The sequence below is a fragment of the Pygocentrus nattereri genome, chromosome 24, assembly GCF_015220715.1.
Source record: "Pygocentrus nattereri isolate fPygNat1 chromosome 24, fPygNat1.pri, whole genome shotgun sequence".
In the NCBI taxonomy this organism is placed as follows: Eukaryota; Metazoa; Chordata; class Actinopteri; order Characiformes; family Serrasalmidae; genus Pygocentrus; species Pygocentrus nattereri.
The window spans coordinates 6,377,784-6,404,322 of record NC_051234.1 but is presented as its reverse complement, the minus strand read 5'-3'; the positions used below and the strand labels follow the sequence as shown (position 1 = coordinate 6,404,322).

The 26,539-nt window shown below is 42.0% G+C and overlaps 1 protein-coding gene across 5 annotated transcripts in view; it reads right to left on the bottom strand.

Moving 5' to 3' along the window:
* oxr1a (oxidation resistance 1a) overlaps positions 1-26,539 on the bottom strand; it is a 305,121-nt gene that overhangs the window by 74,597 nt on the left and 203,985 nt on the right. For all 5 annotated transcript variants that reach the window (XM_037534094.1, XM_037534096.1, XM_037534095.1 and 2 more), the window contains one exon: positions 14,614-14,699. In XM_037534094.1, coding sequence (XP_037389991.1) covers positions 14,614-14,699 — 86 coding nt within the window. The remainder of the gene's footprint in view (positions 1-14,613; positions 14,700-26,539) is intronic.

The window sequence follows — 26,539 nt, the reverse complement described above, 5'->3', positions numbered from 1 at the left end:
ATTCATGCAGACCTGGAGTTTCCCATTATCTGATTAGTCAAGAGCATGTAAATATATTGATCACATTACTGTCAAAAGATTCTGCAATTATGGGATTAGTAAGTGCATGTAAACACGCTCTCTGGAATAGAGGAAACCCACACCAGCAGGATCTCATAAAAAGTGCATTAGTATAGACTTGGCGGTAACTTTAGCTGACAATAACCGTGATTAACAATCTAGTTGGTTCGCTATACGCAACTATTAAGGTACAAGCCTAAATCAGCTGTTTAGCTATTTTTTTTCCTGACTGTCTATACTAAGTAGCTCCCAACTGCTGACAGACACAGCTCGAGCTCAAATAAACAAACCTTACTCACCGCTGGAAAATCGGTGGAAAACAATTACAGTTATGGTAATCATTCCACAGTGGTCAGTTTAAGTAATTGCGAAAATGTTGCGTGATGTCTGAGACATTGGTTTATCATTTATTTGTGATGAGATGGCTATATACACACAGTCCCTGGATCCTACCACCACCACTGTAAACAGTTCGCCCTTAAAGTGAACTGCTTTAATTAAAGTAGAGGGGAAAAATAAGTATCGGTATTAAGGTTTTAGTATCGCTGTTGGGAAAGAAAATGTGGTGCTTTGCCATCTCTAATGCACAGCTGTGCTGTTTTCCCACATGTCGCATGGCTTGCTGATGAGGAGCATGTTCGCTTTTAAGTTTTGGAGTAGGGCTATTTATGATTAGCGGCTGAACGGCTGATGGAGTCTGTTAGTGCCCATGAGAAAAACGCCACACTCGCCTGTCAAAGTGATCAACCACAGCGGGTTTAGCCACGCACTAACAGCTGCTGACTCGCAACACACAAACAGCAGCGTCGACGCAGAAAACACGAGCCCTTTTGCACGAATTCAAAAACAGCCCAAAACCATTTCAGAGAGGGCACTAAAGGAACAGTTCACGGAGAAATTAACTGCTGCTACTGTTTTCAGTTGTGCAACCTTTTTATACAAACCTCAAATTCACAGAACGTTAAATGCAAATGACAACAGAAAGCAGAGACTGGTAGATCCACTTGATCCTGTACTTAAACAACAGCAGCACAACATATTTTGACCTTATCAATGTGCATATATTCATTTTAAAACTCATAAATACAACATGTTACAGAAACGTTGGGACAGGGGTAATTTAAGACTAGAAACTTGGAGAAATGTTTTAGAACATCTTAAGCATGTGATGCTTGGGTATAAAAGGAGCATGCGAAGAAAATCTAGTCTTTTAAGAGCAAGGCACTTTGCCAAAAAAATTGTGAATAATTCAACAGTTCAAATAATTCAAGAGTAACAAACTTCAACAAAGATTTCAAGTATTTCCGACTCTATGGCGTGTAATTTCAGTAAAAGTGAAATTTCTGTGTGTAAAAGGCAAGGCTGATAAAACACAAGTGTTTCTGTGAAGGATATCACTACATGGACTCGAGAATAGCTTAACAAATGTCAATATACATATAACTACTGCTGCACCCACAAACGTAATTTAAAACTGAACTATGCACATCGGTGTGAAAAGCATCCAGAAACACTGCCGACTTCTTTGGGCTCAAGCTCATTTGAAACAGGCTTATGCACAGTGGAAACGTATTGTGGTCTGATGCGTCACCCTTTAAGAGTGTTTATGGAAATAATTCACACCATGTTTTTCAGGCCAAAGAAGAAAAGGAGCATCCAGTTACCAGTGCAAAGTTCAAAGGCCAGGGTCTGACATGGTATGGGGGTGTGTTCATAGCATGAGTATCGTGCACATCTGTGAAAGCGCCATTGATGCTAAAACATATACAGGCGTTGTGGGGCAACATATCTATCTGCCTTCTAGATGACGTCTTTTTCAGAGACGTCAAATCTTATTTTAATATGATAACGCAAAACCACATTAGTGCAGAATAATTGCAGGTGCAAGACTGACTTGCCCGAGGTCCAGACCTATCTCCCAGTGAAAACATGCGGTGGATTATGGAGCACATGAAACAATAAACGTCCCACACGGTTGTGCAACTGAGGACTTGTATAACAAACGAGTGGCTAAAAGTTCTGCTTTTAGAACAGGATCAATTGGTTACTTCAGTCCCCAAATGACCAAAAGTGATTTAACACCATGGTAAACATGCTCCCATTCCCCTTTTTGGAATGTGCGGCAGGCACAAAATTGAGAATGAATGTATATTTTGTTTCTTTGGCTGGTTAATAAAAACCACACCCACAAGTCCAAAAGGTAAAATATCAAATCTCGTACTTTTAACTGTTATTTACTTAATACAGGCCAAATATGTAACACACTGTCCCAGCTTTTTTGGAATTAAGGTTTGTAGATAACTTTATGACATACAGCATCAAAAACCACATGACTTGACATGGTTGGAGGCAGCTGTGTGATGACGGAGGAACTGTAGTTTGCTCAAAGCTAAGTGGTGCCATATAAATTTCCATTAGCCTCACAGCTCCAGTGCAAAACTAAAGTAACTACTCCATGTCTTGGTGGACAGACTATATTTACTGTAAGAGGCGAACTGTTTATGCTTGCTTTCCGGCCAAACTATCGCTTTAAAGCTGGGAGGGAAAGATGAAGGGACAATCTCTAATCAACACATGGCATGAAGAGTGCCATCACACTGGAAATAATACTCCAGCGGATGGTGTAATCAAGCAGAATGTCAAATCAGAGAAGAGGGAGCGCTCCGGCCGAGCTTTAGCTGTTTCAGCATGACAGTTGCCATAGTGACATTGTCGTTACTAGCCTCATGGTATGTGGTGCCTAACTGCGCCGCTGATCATTTACAGGCCTAAATTTAGCTCAGCGGTCGCATCGAGACTGTGACATTCTGTCCTTCAGACAACAGGGGGAGAGGAATAGCGAGGGAGAGAGCGAGACAGAGAGACGACTCCTTGCCATAACTCAGGTACAACGTATTCAAGACACATACGGCCTGTTCTGTAGAGTGAAACCCATACAAAGCACTGGTTTTCTCTGTGCTGTGAGGCTCGACAGGAAGAAGAAGAAGAAGAAGAAGAAGAAGGAAGTTTGCGAGGGCTGGGTGACCCTTTTCTCAACACCGCTTTGAAAAAAATGGACAAAAACCAATGACATGTCAAGAAGAACAGTAGCAGAAGCAACAACGCAATTCTTTCTTCACTGCTGGTCATGTACAAGCCTGGTACAACTGGCTCAGTAACCCAACTGGCTCAGTAGGCCAACCATCAGTAGGCCAACTGGATCAGTAGGCCTACTCACAGCTCCAGGTTTTCTGGAGTCGACTCCAACTCTCGACTCCTGAGTCCATGGAAGTTGCTTCTACAATAGCACTTAGTTTTAACCAATAGCGTCAGAGCCCAGATTAAACCGTTCTAAATGTAGTTTAAAGTATTGTTCCCAGCTGGGACATTTAGCCACATGACAATGTGCTAAAGTCGGCTACAAAAGACCCTTTTGTAAACTTCTGTTGAGAGCAGCTTGGAGCCATTTGCCTACATATGTGTTTGTTAGCTAACGGTTAGCCTATGTAGTTAGACCTGACTTTATGCTGACTGCTGTTAAAACTACGCACATGAACTTCAAGCTTAGCCTGATATGCTGTCAACTTGGGCTAATAAGACATGGTAGACGTGAGTAAGTCATGTGAATACTGTCATATCTGTTATGTCAGCCTGCGTTTTTCATTCAATAAAGCCTAAAGCCTTGTCTATAAAACTTATCACCAATTATCAGCTATTGCTCACAAGGCCAGGTTACAGTAACAGAGCCTTACTCCAGACTAAGGGTGGACAATCTGGCAAAAATATAACACTGAGATACTTGAGTCTACTTTCATGATATACGTATATCGCTGTTGTTGGAACAAAACCTCGTTAACTTTACTGGAGAAGGAAAAAAACTGCTTTACTTTTAATATAAGTCAATGGAACCAGAATTTTCTCCAAGTCATTTGGAGTCATTTCTTTTGGTCCATTCATCATGAAATTTACATACAATGTAAAAGACAACAGGCATTTTCAAATTATATCTAAAACTGAAAAACGTCAAAAATGGAGATACAAGGTTTTGATCCAGCAACGGCGATAAGATGGGCTAGCACTAGAAGCACTATTCACCGCAGGGTACAATGTAGTGCAGTAGTTCACCCTTCAAAAATATGGCTATTATTCTTCAATTTAACTGATTATTTATAGGACTGACCATCTCATTCAATCGAATAGAAATTGTATTCCAAATAGCCTCAATTGATCGTCTATTCCCGACTGAAGTATATTCATGGACGTATCCTATTACTGATTAGACTAATTATTAATGGATTATTAGACTGCATGTAAACGTGGCTAGTGATGGAAACATGTTGACGTAGTGGGAACAAACATTTTTGTCAATTTTAATCATAATTTTATCGGCTCTCGTATCTTCGTTGGGATATCTAACAGCTTTTAACATCGGATTTTAAGTCCGTATCGTGGAACCCAACACAGTATGTGTTACACTTAACAATTCTAGAAACTTAAGAGCTTGATAGCTTTCTTTTTCGGATTAAGCGTGGTCATGACCTCTTCCCATCCAATAGCTAGGCTCCCCCATACATCACACAATGCTACCAAGGTGGGATGGTGAAGGCTAGCTTATGATCCCAAAGACACACGAGGCGCCACTCCATCTTTTCAAACAGGTGCCAACATAATGTAAGCGACAGCTCAACACACTCCGAGGACAACATTAACTGCCAATTCTGATGCCTTTGCTTACTGATACAAGGCCAATAACGCTTTCTTGGACTGTTGACAACACAACAAATTCCTGGAAAGCCGCTCTTTTGGTGCATTTTGTCTTTTCCAACTTACCACACAAAATATCATAAAGCATCTCGCGTTGGAAAAACATCACCAAACATTATATTTTCTCCATGTTGCCCACCAACTTCTTGCCTTTCGGTTGAAGCTGTAAGCTGAAGCTGTGTGGCACTGATATTTCCATCCATCCATCCATTTACTAAGCCGCTTCTCCGTCAGGGTCGCGGGGGGATGCTGGAGCCTATCCCAGCAGTCTTTGGGTGAAAGGCAGGATACACCCTGGACAGGTCGCCAGTCCATCGCAGGGCAGACAGACAGACACTTACACACTCACACCTAGGGGCAATTTAGCATGTCCAATTGGCCTGACTGCATGTCTTCAGACTGTGGGAGGAAACCGGAGAACCCGGAGGAAACCCACGCAGACACGGGGAGAACATGCAAACTCCACACAGAGAGGACCCCGGTCACCCGGCAGGGGAATCGAACCCAGGCCCTCCTTGCTGTGAGGCGACAGCGCTACCCACCACGCCACCGTGCCGCCCGCACTGATATTTCCACCAAAGCTAATTTCTACCTAAATCTGGTGTTTGGTAGGTGTTAATAATGAATCCTAGGTCATCAGAAGCTGGTAAAAGAGAAACTCTGCCGTCTCCAAGGGCTCCCTGAAACACGTTCTTCTCCGAGACACGAGAAAAAAAGCAACAAACAGGCACTTAGTCAAGGTAATGTTTAAGGCGCCCACTCTAAGTATCATTATTGCTAAGGGCCGGCTGTGTTAATGGTTAGCCTGAATAGTGCTCGGCGAAGGCAGAGGCTGACGGACGCGGCCGAGAGCCGAGAACATTCTCCTGAGACACGTTCGGGCTGATTAGCTGGTCTCCACCAACACAAGCACCTGGCACACCTCCGAGTAGTCAGCATGGCTCCATGCCATCTGCATGTGCCAAAGGCCTGGACAGTATAGCTGGTGGTAAACCAAGGATTAAAGCAACAACGAATCTAATTTGCAGATTTTTTTTCCTCATCCCATATGCAGTTTATTAGCCAGAGAGAACATAAAAACTCAACACGACATCACATTAGAGGAAAACGATACGGCAAAAATAGAATATTGCGAAGTAAGAAATTTTCACAATACACGATGCATCAAGATATTTCTTTGTTCAGTCATCTGATCAGGTGGAACAGAGAAAAAAGAACCAGCAGTTCCACCTTAAATGGCACAGCAGTTACATTCTGGTGCTTCAGGCGTCAGAACTGCTGGACTATTTAAGGTAGAATGGGAAAGTTAGCCAGCTAACTACCGAGACATCAGCGAGCTATTAGTGATGTTTTATGCTTGCTATGATGAAAAGGGCCAAAATACATTGAAACGACACTAAACTAAAAGATATAAGATAAAAAAGTGGTTTACGTGAATTTTTAAAGGAGAAAATTCTCTCATTTGTGGTGAACACCGTGTAGCCCTAACACTTCGCCCCACCCCTCTATCTCAACAACAAACAGGACACCCTACCCCCCAGACGTGAACGCGCAAAACAGAGAGCTAAGGGCTGAGTGGTAGGGGCGAGGGGTGAAACTGGGACTGGACCTTAGTACATGATGAGTTGAAATGTGACTACACTAGCAACGATAGCTGAGGTGAACAAGACAATCAGCACTTTGGATCGACCGCCTTCTCAGCGTTCATGCGAAATCTGGACCATTCATGGCTTTTAGCGGTCTGAGTCTGGCTTTAGGTCAACGCAGTGATGGAGGGACAACGAATGGCAGCGCTGGAAGTCGCTGACCAGCAGGGCCCGTGTGTGCACGTTCATTAAAAACAAAGATTTTGCATTTTTGAGCATGTCAGGCTGCTCAGAGTGGGTTTACGTTAGGCCTCGGATCTGCTGATCCGCATCCGTGTGGCTATCTGTGCCCACGCTTACTAAAACCGCTGTTTGTTCAGGGACCTCAGTTATGTCATGTTGAGTTTTACTGGTTTTACTGATTTTGACTTCACCCTTAGGGCCCACAAGCAAGCTAAAGTGACCTTGGCACATGAAAAAAAAACCTGCCAGAAATCAGACGAGCGAGTCTATTTTAGATTCCTTAACAGCTTCATGCAGATTAAGGCAATGGTGTGATAATCTAAGCATGCGGTTTGTACAGTGCTAATGTGAGGGTACAAGCTTGCACCACCTGTTAGCCATATTAGCCTTGCAGCTTGGCTGAGCGACTATATTTGACAAAGCCACCACTTCCAAAAAAGCTCACCCGCATATCGGACTCAAGCAACAACAAAGGCAACGAGTTGATACGCTGTGTTAGATAATAATGATCATAACAAGTTTTATTTATATGGCGCCTCTCACAGCTTCGGTTTCACAGCCTTTCAGTTTTATTTATACAGTCGTATGCGAGGGTTTGGCTGCCCCTGGTCAAACGACATGTTCTGCAGACTGTCTACTTTATTCGCTGATTTTAACATATCAGGGAAAAAATAAAACACAAAATGTGGTCTGAGTAAAGTTTATGGCACATTTATACTATACACCAATCAGGCATTAGTTTATGGCCATTATGATCCTTGTTTCTACACGTTATTGTCCATTTTATCAGCTCCACTTACTGTATAGCTGCACTTTGTAGTTCTGCAGTTACAGACTGTAGTCCATCTGTTTCTCTGGTACTTTGTTACCCTGTTCTTCAGTGGTCAGGACCCCCACGGACCCTCACAGAGCAAGTACTATTTGGTTGGTGGGTCATTCTCAGCACTGCAGTGACACTGACGTGGTGGTGGTGCGTTAATGTGTTGTGCTGGTCTGAGTGGATCAGACACAGCAGTGCTGCTGGGCGTTTTAAACACTGTGTCCACTCACGGTCCACTCTATTAGACACTCCTATCTTATAAAATAGAACATTTAAAGTAACCCATTTTCAGTGCCTCCACTCTGTTCACCCCCCACACATTTATATTACACATGTGGTGTTGGGTTGGGCTGCGTCCAACAGACTGCTGACTGGCTACAGCTGCTAAAGTAGAACCCTACGCTGGCCACCTGTGGTATTTTAAAAATCTGGTATTTTTACATAAATTATTCTGGCTGTATTGATTTAAATAACAATAATGTGGTGGGTCCACCAGACCACTGAGTAACAAACACATCAACACCCCAAAGGGTTAACAGAATCATTGTGGATGCAGGTGTTTCGTTACAGGACAAGATGCAACCTACGAATAACGAAAAGAACATGACTCAGAAGAACAGGAACACAGTCCTATCACATACTCTATAATCATCAGCGCTGCTTCATGGGTAACGTGCTAATGGCTCTTCACAGGAGGCCGTAAAGCAATCATCTTTTTAAAAAATAAACCTTATAATAATCTGAACACCAGCTGTTTCTTCTGAGGTTCTGAAACCTAGACTGTGTTCCTCTCTGCATCTGAAGCTGCCAGACGGCCAGCGTTTAGCGAGTGGCTTGCCGGGCCTCTTGTGTATCCCTCTATTGTGAGTCCATAACCTTCTCTCTCCTTCCTGGAGTCTAAACACCATTTTAATTGGTTTTGGTGGAGCCAATGGGTGAACCTCGCTGAACCGGGCTGCTCTGTCAGCGTCTAAGCAGAGGCCTTGCAGTAATAGAGCTTTTCTCTTTTTCTCCATCCTTTTCCTTCAACCGTTCTGGAGAAACAGATTGTTTTCCCTGATAAAAGAGCGAGGCGTGCCTCTCTTCCGACCAACGGGAGATTACAAACTTATCATCAACGGCGCTAATGAAGAAACGAAACTGGAGATAAGGGCTGAAGATAAGGAGGGCCGCTTCAATCGCGGGAAACATTCAGCAGACTGGCACACATCAGCGCTCCGGCTGCCTTTAAGCGACAGTTTGGTGGAAAACGAGCAGATTTAAAAGTGCTGTATAGGTAAAAACAGCTGTCGCTTGACATGCGTCTGTTTTTACCCATATCATTATCAGAGTATCTGGAACTACATGAGCAGGTCTAGTTGAGATTATTTAAGCTGATGTTGCTTGAGGCAAGTTATGTGAGCTGTTTGCATGATGCTAATTAATGGGCTCTAAGCTTCCATTTGTTAGCTCACAGCTCCAGCGCAAAAGTAAATAGGAAAACTACAGACAACAAACATGTCTAGGTGTGCTTACTTTTGGGGCAAGCGGAAAGATGTTTCACCCAATTGTTGCTTTAAATATTGGGAAAGTGCCGTTTTCTTTAAGACAGGCCTGAACTATGGGAGGTTCTGATGCCATGTACTGCTGTAAGTGGGTAAAATATAAAGCCTCGTATCTCTAAAATGGTCATTTTACAGAAGAAGGAAAAAACCTACCTTACTTTTAATGGAAGTCAATGGAACCAGACATTTTGCCAAGTAATTTTGGGCCATTTCTTTTAGTCCATTCATCATGAAATTCTGGCACAATGTAAAGGGCAACAGGCATTTTCAAATGATCCCAAAAACTGAAAAATGACAAAAATGGAGATACGAGAAAATGTTTTGCTCCGAGAGCAGTGAGTTATACCCAGTTCCACACAGCCAGGCCTCCCCTAATCACACTATGTAGTACGCTGTGAGTGTGAAGGCTGGCAGAGGCATCATCCAAGATTCATGTTCAACTGCTGCTAATGTGGGGGTCATTCATCCCACTCAGGGACGGCGAGGCCAGTTAAGCTCCCTTGGACTCCCTTGGCTGTGGCATCACGGGGACTGAACCCGAAATCCCCCCATGATGGGGTCAGCGCTTGGACAGTTGCAGAAGGGAGCCCCCCTTCTTCTCTTTTCTATAACCAACAACATGAAAGCCTTCTGAGAGTTTTTCTTCAAAACTACTACACTTTAAATGATCAATACTGAGACCCGATTTTAAAAAACTGTATATCGCTGTTGTCCGAAGAAAACCATCTCCATTTTTGACCATCTCCGTTTTTAACCTAATTTGAAAGTGCCTGTTGTCCTTTACATTGTGCGTAAATTTCATGATGAACGGACCAATAGAAATGCTACAAAATGACTTGGCAAAAATTCTGGTTCCATTGACTTCCATTAAAAGTAAGTAGGTTTTTTCCTTCTCCTGTAAAAATCCCATTTTGGAGATGCGAGGTTTTCATACGCACGTTTGAATGATTACAAATCAACCGGAATTCACTGATTTTAATTTGACTTTTTCCAAGTGATGAAATTCTCATGACCGCATCACAGATTTAGAGATAAATGTGTGACAAATATTCTTTTTCTCATGTTTTCGTAATCTGTACATTGTTATTGTAGTATGTATTTTTGAAAGCTAATCAATAAAACATATGACAAACATAACAAAATATGAAATTCTATATCTTTTTCTCATTGTGGCAACACGTTAAGAGCATCTGAGATTCTCCTTTTTTACTTGTGCCGCATAATGATTTGTTCTATTGGTTCGGTAAAGTAATATAATGATGAATGATAAAACCATAAATGTTGTTAAAGAGAGACACATTACAGTAATCGGAGTAAAAATGTCCCTTTAAAATAGAAAAATACATCTTACTTTTTGTTGCTGTACATTATAGACAATTTATCTACTAAACTACATGAATATTGTTGATCTACAGGATGATTAGATAATATTTACAAACCTAGTCTGAGGCTGTTTTGTGAGAATGACCCTTAATGACCCATAATTACTGGTTATCCTTTTTTATCCTTTCAGCCCAGAACTTACGTATTTATGCATTCCTACATGTTGTTCTTGAAATCCCAAATTCCCACAAAAAGGTCTGGCACCCAAAACTGAAGCTGGCAAGTCTCTCTCTCTCTCTCTCTCTGTCTCTCTCTCTCTCTCTCTATCTCTCTCTCTCTCTCTCTCAGCCCCCAGTCTGTCTCCCTCTCTCGCCCTTTTGACAAATCCCTCATCACAGCCTTGCACCCTTTTCATGGTCCAGTGAGGAAAACAGACAGTGACGGATGCGGCGGAAGAAGTGGGGGGGGGAGGTGTGGGGGGTGTGGTAGAGGTGGGTGTGGGGGTTTGGAGTGGTGCCCGGTTGCTGAGGGGTCGGAAGAGCGGGCCTTGGAAGGGCGCTGGAGGACCCTGGTGACCTGTGGCAACCGGGGAGCGTGGCACAGATGGCCCAGTCTGGTGCTTCCTGGTGCCCGTTATGAACTGGGTTGGGTTCCAATCTGCCCGACTCAATGATAGCCCTGCACACCAGCGGCGGCCGACGAGCGCCTCAGAGGCTGGCAGAGCTCAGCGCTGTTATCAGAGAGAGAGAAGATGCCCGTCTGCAGCTGGAAATTTGAGGGTCATTTCAAGAACACGGCGAGGCAGAGTGAGCTTTCAGCTCCATTTTCAGCTCTAAAGCTCCCTCTTTCTTTCTCTCGCTCTCTCTCTCTCCCTCGCTGTGAGATTCTCTCTCTCTCTCCCTCTCTGTGAGATTCTCTCTCTCTCTCCCTCTCTGTGAGATTCTCTCTCTCTCTCCCTCTCTGTGAGATTCTCTATCTCTCTCCCTCTCTGTCAGATGCTCTCTCTCTCTCCCTCGCTGTGAGATTCTCTCTCTCTCTCCCTCTCTGTGAGATTCTCTCTCTCTCTCCCTCTCTGTGAGATTCTCTCTCTCTCTCCCTCTCTGTGAGATTCTCTCTCTCTCTCCCTCTCTGTCAGATGCTCTCTCTCTCTCCCTCTCTGTGAGATTCTCTCTCTCTCTCCCTCTCTGTGAGATGCTCTCTCTCTCTCCCTCTCTGTTAGATTCTCTCTCTCTCTCCCTCTCTGTGAGATTCTCTCTCTCTCTCCCTCTCTGTGAGATTCTCTCTCTCTCTCCCTCTCTGTGAGATTCTCTCTCTCTCTCCCTCTCTGTGAGATTCTCTCTCTTTCTCCATCTCTGTGAGATTCTCTCTCTCTCCCTCTCTGTGAGATGCTCTCTCTCTCTCCCTCTCTGTGAGATTCTCTCTCTCTCTCCCTCTCTGTGAGATTCTCTCTCTCTCTCCCTCTCTGTGAAATGCTCTCTCTCTCCCTCTCTGTGAGATTCTCTCTCTCTCTCCCTCTCTGTGAGATTCTCTCTCTCTCTCCCTCTCTGTGAGATGCTCTCTCTCTCTCCCTCTCTGTGAGATTCTCTCTCTCTCCCTCTCTGTGAGATTCTCTCTCTCTCTCCCTCTCTGTGAGATTCTCTCTCTCTCCCTCTCTGTGAGATTCTCTCTCTCTCTCCCTCTCTGTGAGATGCTCTCTCTCTCTCCCTCTCTGTGAGATTCTCTCTCTCTCTCCCTCGCTGTGAGATTCTCTCTCTCTCTCCCTCTCTGTGAGATGCTCTCTCTCTCTCTCCCTCTCTGTGAGATGCTCTCTCTCTCACCCTCTCTGTGAGATTCTCTCTCTCTCTCCCTCTCTGTGAAATGCTCTCTCTCTCCCTCTCTGTGAGATTCTCTCTCTCTCTCCCTCTCTGTGAGATTCTCTCTCTCTCTCCCTCTCTGTGAGATGCTCTCTCTCTCTCCCTCTCTGTGAGATTCTCTCTCTCTCTCCCTCTCTGTGAAATGCTCTCTCTCTCCCTCTCTGTGAAATGCTCTCTCTCTCCCTCTCTGTGAGATTCTCTCTCTCTCTCCCTCTCTGTGAGATTCTCTCTCTCTCTCCCTCTCTGTGAGATTCTCTCTCTCTCCCTCTCTGTGAGATGCTCTCTCTCTGCCTCTCTCTGATTCTCTCTCCCTCTCTCTGAGATGCTCTCTTTCTCTCTCTTCCTCTCTCTCTCTCTCTGAGATGCTCTCTCTTTCTCTCTCTTCCTCTCCCTCTCTCTGAGATGCTCTCTCTTTCTCTCTCTTCCTCTCCCTCTCTCTGAGATGCTCTCTGTCCCTCTCCCTCTCTCTGATTCTCTTGCTCTCTGAGATTCTCTCTCCCTCTCTCTGTCTCTGAGATCCTCTCTTTCTCCTATTTCTCTCTCTCTCCTGTTTCTCTCTCTGTCTCAAGTGCTCTCCTGTTTCTCTGTCTCTGCCTCAAGCTCTCTCTGTCTCAAGCTCTCTCTCTCTCTCTCTCTCTCCTGTTTCTCTCTCTGTCTCAAGCGCTCTCTCCTGTTTCTCTCTCTCTGCCTCAAGCTCTCTCTCTCTCTCTCCTGTTTCTCTCTCTGTCTCAAGCTCTCTCTCCTGTTTCTCTCTCTGTCTCAAGCTCTCTCTCTCTCTCTCTCCTGTTTCTCTCTCTGTCTCAAGCGCTCTCTCCTGTTTCTCTCTCTCTCTGCCTCAAGCTCTCTCTCTTGTTTCTCTCTCTCTCTGCCTCAAGCTCTCCCTCTTGTCTCTCTCTCTCTCTCTCTCTCTCTCTCTCCTGTTTCTCTCTCTCTGCCTCAAGCTCTCTCTCTTGTTTCTCTCTCTCTCTGCCTCAAGCTCTCTCTCTTGTTTCTCTCTCTCTCTGTCTCAAGCTCTCTCTCTCTCTCTCTCCTGTTTCTCTCTCTCTGCCTCAAGCTCTCTCTCTTGTTTCTCTCTCTCTCTCTGTCTCAAGCTCTCTCTCTTGTTTCTCTCTCTCTCTCTCTGTCTCAAGCTCTCTCTCTCTCTCCTGTTTCTCTCTCTCTCTGCCTCAAGCTCTCTCTCTTGTTTCTCTCTCTCTCTGTCTCAAGCTCTCTCTCTTGTTTCTCTCTCTCTCTCTGTCTCAAGCTCTCTCTCTCCTGTTTCTCTCTCAAGCTCTCCCTCTCTCTTTCTCTTTGTCTCAAGCTCTTTCTCTCTCTCTCTCTCTCTCTGTCTCCTGATCCTATCTCTCTCTGACTCAGGTCCTCTCTCTCTTTCTCTCTCTGCCTCAAGCTCTCTCTCTCTCTCTCTTTCTCTCTCTCCTGATTCTCTCTCTCTGACTCAGGTTCTCTCTCTCTCTGCCTCAAGCTCTCTCTTTCCCTCTCCTGCTTTTCTTTTTCTCATGCTCTCTCTCCTCTATTATCCTCTCACTCTCTTTGTCTCATGCGCTCTCTCCCTCAAGCTCTCTTTTCTGTCTCTTTCCCTCTCTCTCAACTCTACTATCCTCTCTATCTCTCTCTCTTCCTCTGTTTTTCCCTGTCTCAAGCTCTCTATCTTCTCTCTCCCCGTCTTTCTCTCTGCTTCAAGCTCTCTTCTGTCTCCATGCTTCTCTCTCTTTTACTGTCTCACTCTATGCTTCTCTCTCTGTTTTGCTCTCTCTTTTTCTCCCTGCCTGCTCCCTCTCTCTCTCTCTCTCTCTTGGAAAGACTCTTTCCATGCTTCTCTCTCTCTCTCTCTCTCTCTCTCTCTCTCTCTCTCTCTCTCTCTCTCTGCTTGTCTCTCGTCCTCTCTCTCTCCCCTTCTGTGCGTATGTCTCTCTCCCTCACATTACACGGACGCCAAATCAATAGGAATGCTAAAGCGGATGGAAGGTCATTGGAGAACGCTGGCAGTGTGTGCGTTGATAAGCGCTGGGCACAAATGCATTCTTTCACACGCAGACAAACGGTGGGAGCGGCTACATAAACAAACACAGACACGTTTTAAAGGGTCAAATCTCTCTCTCTCTCTCGCTCTCTCTACATCTCTCTGTAGTCAATCATTTACAGCCAGAAGCTTCTTCCTTCTCCACACAGCTAACCAACATGGACACAGCTGACCACCACCAGCAACAAAGCTCCGGCATGGCGAGCGGACGTCCGATCTCTGACGGACCGCGAGTGCACATGTGCCTGCTGTAAACAAGGCAAGAGTGCAGGCTCTCCGTCCGATCACAACAACACCACACATGCACCTCAATGACAGCAGCATCTAGACGAAAAGTGCATGGTCCAGCTGCGGAGCGGAGAGATCCGGACGTGTTCGGACACACACACACAGAAAAAGGAGAAACACTGCGTTTACTTACAGAATATTCGATGGTCCCCTTGGGTCGCTGGAAGGACATGCGGCGGCCGGCATCCTTCTTGTCGGGGGTCTTCTTCTGGCCCGTATCTGAAAGCAGACGAGGCAAGGTTCGCATTACGTTCATCCTCCTCCTCTCAGCTCGTCACAAGCTGCCGCTTTTCCCAGCCTCGCGGCTAGACAGCTCATTCGTCAACGGCCCGGGAGAACGGCTCCTGCCAGCCAAGCTAGAGCGCTGCGAGCCGATCCTCCCTCTCTCTCTCTCCCTCACATGCTCTCGCTCTCACCCCCTCCTTCTCCCCCTTCTCCCTCCCTTCCTCACATGCTCGCTCAGCCCCTCTCTCTCTTTCTCTCTCTCTCAGTGTCTCTCGCTCTTTCTCACTCTCTGCACACCACAATGACAGCGTCTTCACCTTGATTCTGCCTCCTGCTGTTCCTGTCTCACGGACTCAAGACCACCGTAACCTCCATGAAGGGTGGCCGAGAGATTGTGTGTGTGTGTGTGTGTGTGTGTGTGTGTGTGTGCGCGCGCACCTGTGCAGGATGTGTGTTATTACTAATTGGGTAGGTTATCTGTAGCTCCGAGGTGGATGTGTGTAGGCTGACGGAACGCCGTGTTAGGAAGCACTTGACAGGCTCCGTTATCCCCCATTCTGTATGCAGTGGGCCAGAGGCTAACAGGTTCCTCACTTGAGTTTATGTGACAAAAGCAAGGCTCAGCAGTAGAACCATGAGTCATACAACAGCTCTGCTATTTCTGGGGCTCTGGATGGCGGCGAGAAGACAGATACGGCAAATTCAGGACGCCTGCTCGCCTTTGATCGCCCCTCAGTGAGCTAAAGATGCCCAGATTGGGAAACTCGTTTATCTGATAGTCCCAGTAACTGCAGAGTGTTAATGTTACTCACACAACTCCAATGCTCAACGGTGAGTGGCAAGAGAACAAAATGTACAGCTTTGCCAGCAGAGAAAACACGAGGTTCTCTCTCTATGACACCTCTGCACTCTATCCACACTGGAACATCAGCACTGACCTACAGTCCAGAGCCCTAGGTCAATAATACTGTCTGATATGCAGTACTAACAGATACAGAATGATGTAAGGCAGATAGACCTGTGTTCCGTTATTGTACCTATTGGCGACACTAGGCCAGGGGTCGGCAACCAAAATGTTATGAAGAGCCATTTTATCCTTTCAACAAAAATCAAACCACCTCAGGAGCCACAACACTTTATGTTCATTTTACCATCTTGGCTGTAAATATGTCTCAGTATGTGCTGATGTGCAAGTAGAGGCTAAAAAATGTCTCCCAACATTCGACTTTTCACGACGCTGAATAAGAAGTCAGCTTCTCATTCACAAATGTCTTGTTCTGATTTTCCTGCTCCACCTTAAATGATGCCTGAGGTGCCAGAATGAAACTGCTGCACCATTTAAAGTGGAACGGGACAATTCGAACGAGAAGCTGGTGAATAAGACGCTGAAAATTTTAAATGTTTTTCTTTTTTTGACCTGAAGACAAGGATAACAGCTAAAATGAAGCTACATTTGACCCAGTTCTTTAATCCTGAGGTTCACGACGAGACCACCGAAATCCACAACAATTTTGGTGATGTGCAAAATACAAAGAGAAGGTAAACGAACGCGAAAGCACCTCTTGCAAGGCCGCACGTTTTCTGTCTTCTTGGGTGGCATTTGGTTGATTGAATTTGGTAAACTGAATGAACGCACTTTACTAGCCTATTGCTAGTTTATTTATCACTTAGCTGCACAGCGTGCTGTCATTTTTCAGAGGTGCGGTGCTGGTCGCACAGTGCTGATGTAAACATTTTCAGAATGTTTTGATTCAGGTTATTTTGGGTGATCGGCGGAAATTGCAAAGATTTTTCATCCTGTACAAATCGGCCCGTCTAATCAAGCACAAATTAGATTAGCATATCTCGTCTGGTAAAACTAATCCAGCTCAAAAAGGACTTGTAATTTGTATGACTTGAAGCTCCCTCAGTAGTAGTACACCTGTTTGAATCAATATTACAGCGGTGTGTTAACAAAACAAGGCTAATATAATGAACTTGATTTGATCCGATTCCTAGATCCTCAAGTTCCTGACCTGACTACTGAAATAGTCTCCTCCCTCATCCAGAGATGCATTTTTTAGCCACACAGCATGTCATCAGAGTTCGGTGGTGCACGTTGCATAATACTTTGTAAGTCACTGTAGTTGGTATAGTGTAGTGGTTAACACCTCTGCCTTCTACACTGTAGACTGGGGTTCAATCCCCCACCAGTGTAAGCACCCCATACTATACCAATAAGAGCTTGGGCAAGACTCGTAACACCACCTTGGCCATCCTGTGTAAAACGATCAAATTGCAAGTCGCTCTGGATAAGAGCGTCTGCCAAATGCCATGAATTTATATGTAATAATACTGATGTAAACATTGGCACCATGATGTTTCAATCTGGGGTTAAACTGGTAAACTGGCTAAACTAATCCAGCTTGAATAGGGCTCTAGGTAGGTGGGACTGTAAATTGCTTAATTGTAAAAAATGTAGACTTGTATCCAAGCAGTAGAAAAACGCAAAGACCAGAGAGAAAGAGGAAGATTCAAACAGTGCAGAAGACAGAGTGTAAGAGAAGTAAATATCTATATTAGACAGAGAAACTTTTCTTCTAAAATTAAAATGGTAAAAATCTCACATGGTAAAATGATGAGTGCTATAAAAAAGGCCTTTTCATGCGCTGCAATGAGAGCAGCCTCACAAAACAAAGAGTCTAATATGTGTCTGTAGCACAGAGAGACACAAGCTCCCCCAGATCCCTCCAGAGTGAGTCAGTCACTCGGTGGCTCTGGAACATTCTGCCAGCAGCCGGCGTCTGTTCCATCTCTCCAGCTTCAGATAGCTCTGCTAGCCTGACACGCTCTTTAATAAGATATTCATTTACCAGTCATTTCACACAGCGCCTGTGAATGTGGGTAGTGCAGCAGGCCGGTGCTTGAGTAATGGAGCAGAGGACAATGAGCTGCGAATGAGAAACTCTTCTTCTGTTTCAGTGGGGCAGTAAGAGTGAGGCTTGTGTAATGTGCCTGTAGCAAAGCACCAACGCTAATGCATAATACTGTACATACAGTACATACAGTACTGTTGTGTAACTCCAATGTTTATAAGAAGTGAAGGCCAAGAAGCTGGATCGTACGTCCTGCCTCAGGAGTTGGTGTTTCTAAATGGATTGCTCTACTGAATTAGCTCAAACTGCAGTTGAACAGTAAAGAAATGTAAAAAAATGAATTCAGGCTTTTATTCATTATTAATGAGGATTGCACTATGATCTATTTAAATCCAGCATTATTTTAGACAGTAATAAGCTACACATATATTAAAAATATCATTATTTATAGAGTGCTTTCTACTGGGAGGCGAGCCAAACTCCGAACTCAACTTTTTAAAATTATATTTAATTTATTCTTTTTTTTTTAAAGATTTATTTTAAGCTTTCCTTTAAAGTGGAGTCACAAGATTTAAATCTAGAGTTTCTTTTAAATTCTAAAATATATATATATATATATATATATATATATATATAAAAAGATGTCCAAAGTTTTTGTCACTATGGAAGTTTTAGTTTTAGTATGTGGGTGGAGCCTTTTTAGCCACACCCCTGTATTTAGAGCAGGATGTGAGGCTGCATCCTTGTCCCTCATGGCCACATGGTGAGCAGTTAAGATTTCATTGTTTTGAAGTAAATGTGTCCCAAAGCCCGAAAATCAGTGTGAAACATTAAGAACTGTCACTACCAAAACACAGATTTTCTGCAATTAAGTAAACATTTTTGTTTTTATTGTAAAATATTATACTGTTGTGTGTGTAAAACTGTTCAAAACTGTCCTTGCGTTTTTGAGTTCTGTAATAAGATCATTCACAGCAAAATGATTTTAGTCTAAATTTTAAGGCAGTTAAACGTCTGAAAGTTGTTTTAAACTCTAGTTTTAAACTAATTTTGTCTAATTTTTTTGAATGATCCATAAACAGTGCAGTGGGAAAGTCTTAGGAAGCCAAATGTTTGCTGCAAGAGGGTTTTAACAGTAAAACACAAATAAAATAAATGCAAATAGACATAAATGCAGTAAATGTATCAGGATTTTTTTTGTTTTAAAATGTTATTAATATGTTGGTTAAAAGAAAACAGGTTTGGTTCCTGATTTCTTGTAAACTCCACTGTGCAGAACTGTTCAACACCTGGTTTAACTTAATGAAGGACTGATTAGGCAAACCAGGCATTGGGTGGTAACTGTCATTACTGGACTTTCCTTGAAAAGAGTATTGTCTATATGTATTTGTACATATCGATGTTGTCTGAAGAAAACCTTGTATCTCCAAAATAGTGACTTAACAGGAGAAGGAAAAAACCTACTTTACTTCTAATGTAAGTCAATGGAACTAGAATTTTACCAAGTCATTTTGAGCCATTTCTTTTGGTCCATTCATCATGAAATTGACACACAACGTAAAGAACAACAGTCACTTTCAAATTAGATTAAAAACTGAAAACCGACAAAAACAAAGATGAAACAAGGTTTTCTCCCAAAAGCAGCAATATTAACGTTAAGTAAATGTTTACTGTATGATCACGTCCCTTTTTAAACAGTCTTTCCTTTTAATGAAAGCTTTCTATGTCACTTTTTTACCAAATGAAGAATTTTTCAATCTTTGAAATGCTTTAAAGTTTTTGTTCAATTTCCTCTTTTTTCTTTGTTTTACTGTAACTCAATAAATCATCAAACTAATGAGTTTGACATTACTTAATTACTGTTACAGTCAGTCCTACTGAAAATGTTTAAAAAGTACTAATACACATAGAAATCATTTGACCTCATGCATCATATTAACTAATTGACTTTTTAATGAACCTCTCATATTCCTTTATAACACCACGAACAATTGAAATATGAAATTATCTCCAAAACTACTACTGTTTACTGCTCCGATGCCAATTACATGAACATTTGTTGTCCTGGCGAGTGCTTGGCAGACAGATTGGAGCAGCAGACTGTTTACTTACACAGTGACTTTTTAAAAGGACAGCAACTGTACACGGCCACGGGAATTATTCATATTCAAAATGGTCTTATGATACCTCAGAATATCCTTAAAACCAGTAACTATTACAGCACCGAAATGGGTGAGATGATACTGTGATGTAGGGCGGCACAATGTAATGGTTGCTCAATACCACAATGACCTTTGCAATACTGATTGAGAAAGCTGTGATATGGAAATCAGCTCGTAAACCAAGCACTGCTACAGAGCGTCAGTTTAGAAAGATACTGTCCAAATTTATACGATTTTGAGAATATTGCACTAAGAAAGTGGGATAGGTTCATATAACGGAGGGAACTCAGCGATCCATGCTCATGTTTGTGTGATGTTTGTGTAGATATGGCCGTGTCGTTGGTGATACACGGATGTTGATGTGTTTTTCCTTTGGTTTTATAATAAGCGTATTTCATTTTATAGCCTATTCACAGGATCTTAACTGTATGTAGTAGTTACTTATTTACAGTGATGGTTAGTGCTTTGTAGCTGGGTAAGTTACAGCATTCCTTAATCCGTGTAGATATTCATAACAGATTAACTATAGCGCCTTCTTACACCAACCTGAAGTCAGATTCTCATTTGCCAGCTTCTTGTTTGAATTTTTCCATTCCACCTTAAAAGGTGCAGCTTCAGATACCAGAAAGTGCACCATTTAAGGTGGAACGGGAAAACTCTTTGTCCTTCTTACTGTGTTTTGGGGGTTTATTTTCTGAGTATTAAGGTTAGAAGTGAATCACACATTGAGGGATTTGCTGATGTGTGATTGTGTTTCTGGCGCTAAACTCGGTTTTTAACGTCAGGTGCGGACTGAATACTCTCCTGCTGGTCCAGACAGCTAATTAGCACGATCAGTTATTAAAGTAATAAAAGCTACCCAGAGCAGTCCGTGCAGCCTCGATTAATCAATGTCTGAGGATTATAACAAATCTGGTGAAAATGGGTTGAGTAATTAGGAAGCTGTGGCCGATTTAATCCTGAGACTCTTCGTCTCTCAATACAAGTGAATTAGATCACAAGCGGATCTTGACCTTTCCAACATGGCGGACTCCTGTGTGACGCACTGTAGCCATAGAGTTTTCCATAGAGTTCCACAGAGCCATAGAGTTTTCCATAGAGCCATAGAGTTTTCCATAGAGTTCCACAGAGCCATAGTTTTCCATAGAGTTCCATAGAGTTTTCCCTCAGCTATAGACTCTTTTTGGCTCTTTATTGTGGTCATTGTAATCCCCCCTCGCTAGATGTTGGAAACGTAGAGGGTGTGTGTTGTTTTATTTATTGTTGGTTATGTATTTTGTTATTTTCTGATCTTTCTGTACAGCGTTCTTGGGTTTGAGAAAAGTGCTACATTAACTGAAATTATTATTATTATTATTATTATTAAATACAGCAGGCTAATCTGCAGCCACATCATATTATTGCTTTGTGTTTAATGCTTTTTAATATATTGCAAGTAGGGATGTACAATATGGCAAATATATCTTAGATATACTTCACATTTTAACACAATATGCATCACAATATTTAGCCAAAACAGACAGAAAAAACTTGTAGTGGCATATCAAAAAATATTTTTAAAAAAACTACAAATATAATGATTTTTAACAATTCTACACTGCATTAAATCCAATTAACCTCTTATTCTCCAGGGTATGTTTTTCCATCTGAATTTATGTGACCAAATCCTAAGGCAAATTACTCAGTAACTGCATGAAATAAATGTCATTTTTTATTTTATTTATTTACTTATTTTTTGTAAAAGCTCCCATCAAATTAACAAACATGTGTTTTATGATCTACATGTCACTATACGCTTACAATTTACTGCTGAAAGCCAAAAATCTCAGACGTTCTTTGTGTTATTCTCTAAAAGTGATGTTTCCAGAGCAGATCACTGAAGAGACGCCGTCTGTTTATAGTTTAGAGCCCAGATTTGGGGAAAAACGGGTCGACTTTCAGTAGAAAAACAAACTGAGTTCAGCTTCATTTATTATAAGGGTTTAAAATGACATCATCATCACCAGAGAAGATGTTACAGCCTCATACGACGCCCAGCTTCTGAATGTAGCTTGTGAAATATTAACGTTATGAAGAACATGACATAGTGCGTTTAGGAACCACCAGTGGTCTCAAGGAGTTTGAGACTACAGAGTCCCAGTTATGTTGTAATGGAACATGCAGTTGATTTGCATTTGTACATATCGATGTTGTCTGAAGAAAACCTTGTATCTCCAAAATAGTGACTTAACAGGAGAAGGAAAAAACCTACTTTACTTCTAATGTAAGTCAATGGAACTAGAATTTTACCAAGTCATTTTGAGCCATTTCTTTTGGTCCATTCATCATGAAATTGACACACAACGTAAAGAACAACAGTCACTTTCAAATTAGATTAAAAACTGAAAACCGACAAAAACAAAGATGAAACAAGGTTTTCTCCCAAAAGCAGCAATATTAACGTTAAGTAAATGTTTACTGTATGATCACGTCCCTTTTTAAACAGTCTTTCCTTTTAATGAAAGCTTTCTATGTCACTTTTTTACCAAATGAAGAATTTTTCAATCTTTGAAATGCTTTATAATAAGCGTATTTCATTTTATAGCCTATTCACAGGATCTTAACTGTATGTAGTAGTTACTTATTTACAGTGATGGTTAGTGCTTTGTAGCTGGGTAAGTTACAGCATTCCTTAATCCGTGTAGATATTCATAACAGATTAACTATAGCGCCTTCTTACACCAACCTGAAGTCAGATTCTCATTTGCCAGCTTCTTGTTTGAATTTTTCCATTCCACCTTAAAAGGTGCAGCTTCAGATACCAGAAAGTGCACCATTTAAGGTGGAACGGGAAAACTCTTTGTCCTTCTTACTGTGTTTTGGGGGTTTATTTTCTGAGTATTAAGGTTAGAAGTGAATCACACATTGAGGGATTTGCTGATGTGTGATTGTGTTTCTGGCGCTAAACTCGGTTTTTAACGTCAGGTGCGGACTGAATACTCTCCTGCTGGTCCAGACAGCTAATTAGCACGATCAGTTATTAAAGTAATAAAAGCTACCCAGAGCAGTCCGTGCAGCCTCGATTAATCAATGTCTGAGGATTATAACAAATCTGGTGAAAATGGGTTGAGTAATTAGGAAGCTGTGGCCGATTTAATCCTGAGACTCTTCGTCTCTCAATACAAGTGAATTAGATCACAAGCGGATCTTGACCTTTCCAACATGGCGGACTCCTGTGTGACGCACTGTAGCCATAGAGTTTTCCATAGAGTTCCACAGAGCCATAGAGTTTTCCATAGAGCCATAGAGTTTTCCATAGAGTTCCACAGAGCCATAGTTTTCCATAGAGTTCCATAGAGTTTTCCCTCAGCTATAGACTCTTTTTGGCTCTTTATTGTGGTCATTGTAATCCCCCCTCGCTAGATGTTGGAAACGTAGAGGGTGTGTGTTGTTTTATTTATTGTTGGTTATGTATTTTGTTATTTTCTGATCTTTCTGTACAGCGTTCTTGGGTTTGAGAAAAGTGCTACATTAACTGAAATTATTATTATTATTATTATTATTAAATACAGCAGGCTAATCTGCAGCCACATCATATTATTGCTTTGTGTTTAATGCTTTTTAATATATTGCAAGTAGGGATGTACAATATGGCAAATATATCTTAGATATACTTCACATTTTAACACAATATGCATCACAATATTTAGCCAAAACAGACAGAAAAAACTTGTAGTGGCATATCAAAAAATATTTTTAAAAAAACTACAAATATAATGATTTTTAACAATTCTACACTGCATTAAATCCAATTAACCTCTTATTCTCCAGGGTATGTTTTTCCATCTGAATTTATGTGACCAAATCCTAAGGCAAATTACTCAGTAACTGCATGAAATAAATGTCATTTTTTATTTTATTTATTTACTTATTTTTTGTAAAAGCTCCCATCAAATTAACAAACATGTGTTTTATGATCTACATGTCACTATACGCTTACAATTTACTGCTGAAAGCCAAAAATCTCAGACGTTCTTTGTGTTATTCTCTAAAAGTGATGTTTCCAGAGCAGATCACTGAAGAGACGCCGTCTGTTTATAGTTTAGAGCCCAGATTTGGGGAAAAACGGGTCGACTTTCAGTAGAAAAACAAACTGAGTTCAGCTTCATTTATTATAAGGGTTTAAAATGACATCATCATCACCAGAGAAGATGTTACAGCCTCATACGACGCCCAGCTTCTGAATGTAGCTTGTGAAATATTAACGTTATGAAGAACATGACATAGTGCGTTTAGGAACCACCAGTGGTCTCAAGGAGTTTGAGACTACAGAGTCCCAGTTATGTTGTAATGGAACATGCAGTTGATTTGCACTCTTTTCTTACCTGATCTTAGTGTCCACCTTTAAATGCAAAGCATTTCTCAACCACAATAGCAATATAAATGCAATACTAGTATTTTGTCCATATTGTGCAGCCCCATCACAGCATATCAGGAATATCGTCTATTTGTCTACTTACTTCCATAAAGGCGTCTAATAAACATGTCCATGCGAAATGTCCATGCCTGGGGAAAACAGTGTATAGCTGCTCCTCCGATCCCGTGACTCCACTTCTGAAAACCTTGTGCTCTCTAACACAAAGTAGCCACTCACGGAGAGATTCTCAGTGGCCAGGGATCAGGACTGGCCTTCACCTCCACCTAAGAGATCTATTGTCAGGCAACACAAGAGATACAGACTGGAGCCTCAACTAAAGCCGTGGTAACTTATCTGTGGAGAGGCTGGACTCTATAGACCCCTGCAGTGCAGATTCCAATACACTGTGTGAAGTGACCTGTAAGACTGTATCTGAGAGTGTACTGTGCCACGAGTCTTTGCAGGTCAGTGCCATGCATAATTGTTATAGGAGTGTTTACCCCATATAGGCCAGCTTCAAGAACTGACCCCTTACATGGCTGGCTCAAAGTTTTATTACACCTCTATAAGCTAAGAATAGCTCTACCACTATGCACTGAATTCCCTGTAGATACTCAGTACGTAATACGTCTGGGATTTTAAAGGGTCAAGAACCTGAAGCGCCACAGATTTCTTTCAGCCAAGCAAGCATTTTAAAGAAACCTATTCAGAGACATGTCCAAATTTTGCTTCTTTAGTTTAGAGCTGGAGCAGCGAGGCTAACTTTACTAACAAATGCTAGAACTCAATAGTCACCCAAATCATTTGTGTACAAATACACCCACAAAACTTCTCAACTTCTCGCATCCAGGTCTTCCTTAGAGTCTTACAGACTTGCTGATGTTGTTTACAACACATCGTAACTTACTTTGAACTATAAAAATTATATTCATGCTCATTCATTTATATCAGAGCTGTCAAACCAACCACTAGAGGAGCCATGTTTTAAAAATCTCATCAAATAAACATATAAAATATGTTTTATTTTTAATTGATGTTGTGCTGTAACTCAAACTGACCACTGTTTATTCAAAACAGGCAAAAAACTTCATCAGTAAAATATAGACACTTCACTGTAGTAGACCTTCAAATATTACATGAATACTTGCTTGAACCAGACATCTGGCATCCTTTCTTTGCTGCAAGTTCATTCAGATTTTGGACTTTCTGAGCTGCTGAGCTGATGTTTAGTGTCCAGCTGGTTTATTTGGTGATACGACTGGTGTGGAATTGTGTAGAATTGAGGTGCAACTGCTGTCCCAGACTGTTATTGGGGACTTTTGTGCTGCGAATTCTGAAAAAAGCTAATATTAACAGAAAATCTAAATAGTTTCATGGGCTGGACAGGATTGTATCGTAGGCCTGGTCTGGCCCTTGTGTTTGTGTTCTGCTCTCAGACAAAAACTCCAAATCTCCAAAACTGTAACTTTTCAGGAGAAGAAAAAAACCTACTCTACTTTTAATGCAAGTCAATGGAACCAGAATTTTTTCCAAGTCATTTTGAGCCGTTTCTTTTGGTCCATTCTTCATGACATTTATACACAATGTAAAGAGGAACAGGTATTTCCAAATTATGCCAAAAACTGAAAAACAACAAAAATGGAGATACGAGGTTTTGTTCTGATAGCAGGGACATGTTGGTGTCCTAAAAGCACAGTAACAATAACAGCCTGCTTCAGTCTATGCTGCTTTAAAGTGTAGACACTGTTCTAACACTGATTTATGTTGAAGATCTGGCAAGGCTGCAGAGTCTGTCATGAAATATCTGAAACTACTGAAGATGTTGTGTAATTGTTGCTCACTGAAAGTTATTTTTAACATAAAATAAAGACACAAAGCTCAAATGGTAACTTAACAACACATCTTTGAGAAGAGGAACAAGAACACAACACAGTCATCAAGCGATACGGCACCTGTCACACTGTAATCCAGCTTCCCTCAGCAAGGAAACTGCCACATGAGGGGCTCCCAAGGGGAAAGCCCACTGGGAAAGCCTGATTAGAACACTTCTGATTGCACTGCTTGTGTTTAGTGTAAGCCTCGGGTTCACTACATGACTTTTAAAGTCTGACCAGATTATAAAAGACTGGGCATCTCACACTGTCCGACTGGATTTTGGGGATAAAACACGAAATGATTAGGGATCACAAATAAACGCAAATAAACAAACATGAAGCGACTGCTGCTGTGTTTTCTGCCGTTTGCGCTGACGCAGTAAAGAAACATGTTTAAGTGAGGATTGTGGACATAAAAATGTGACCAGTTTGTATTTTTAGAGTTTTAAATGTATTTATTACAGAAACTTGATTGTGCTCCTGCCTTAAGGAGGTGACTCAGCTCATTAAAATGCTTTGCTCCACGTGTGAGAGACTTTTCACCATT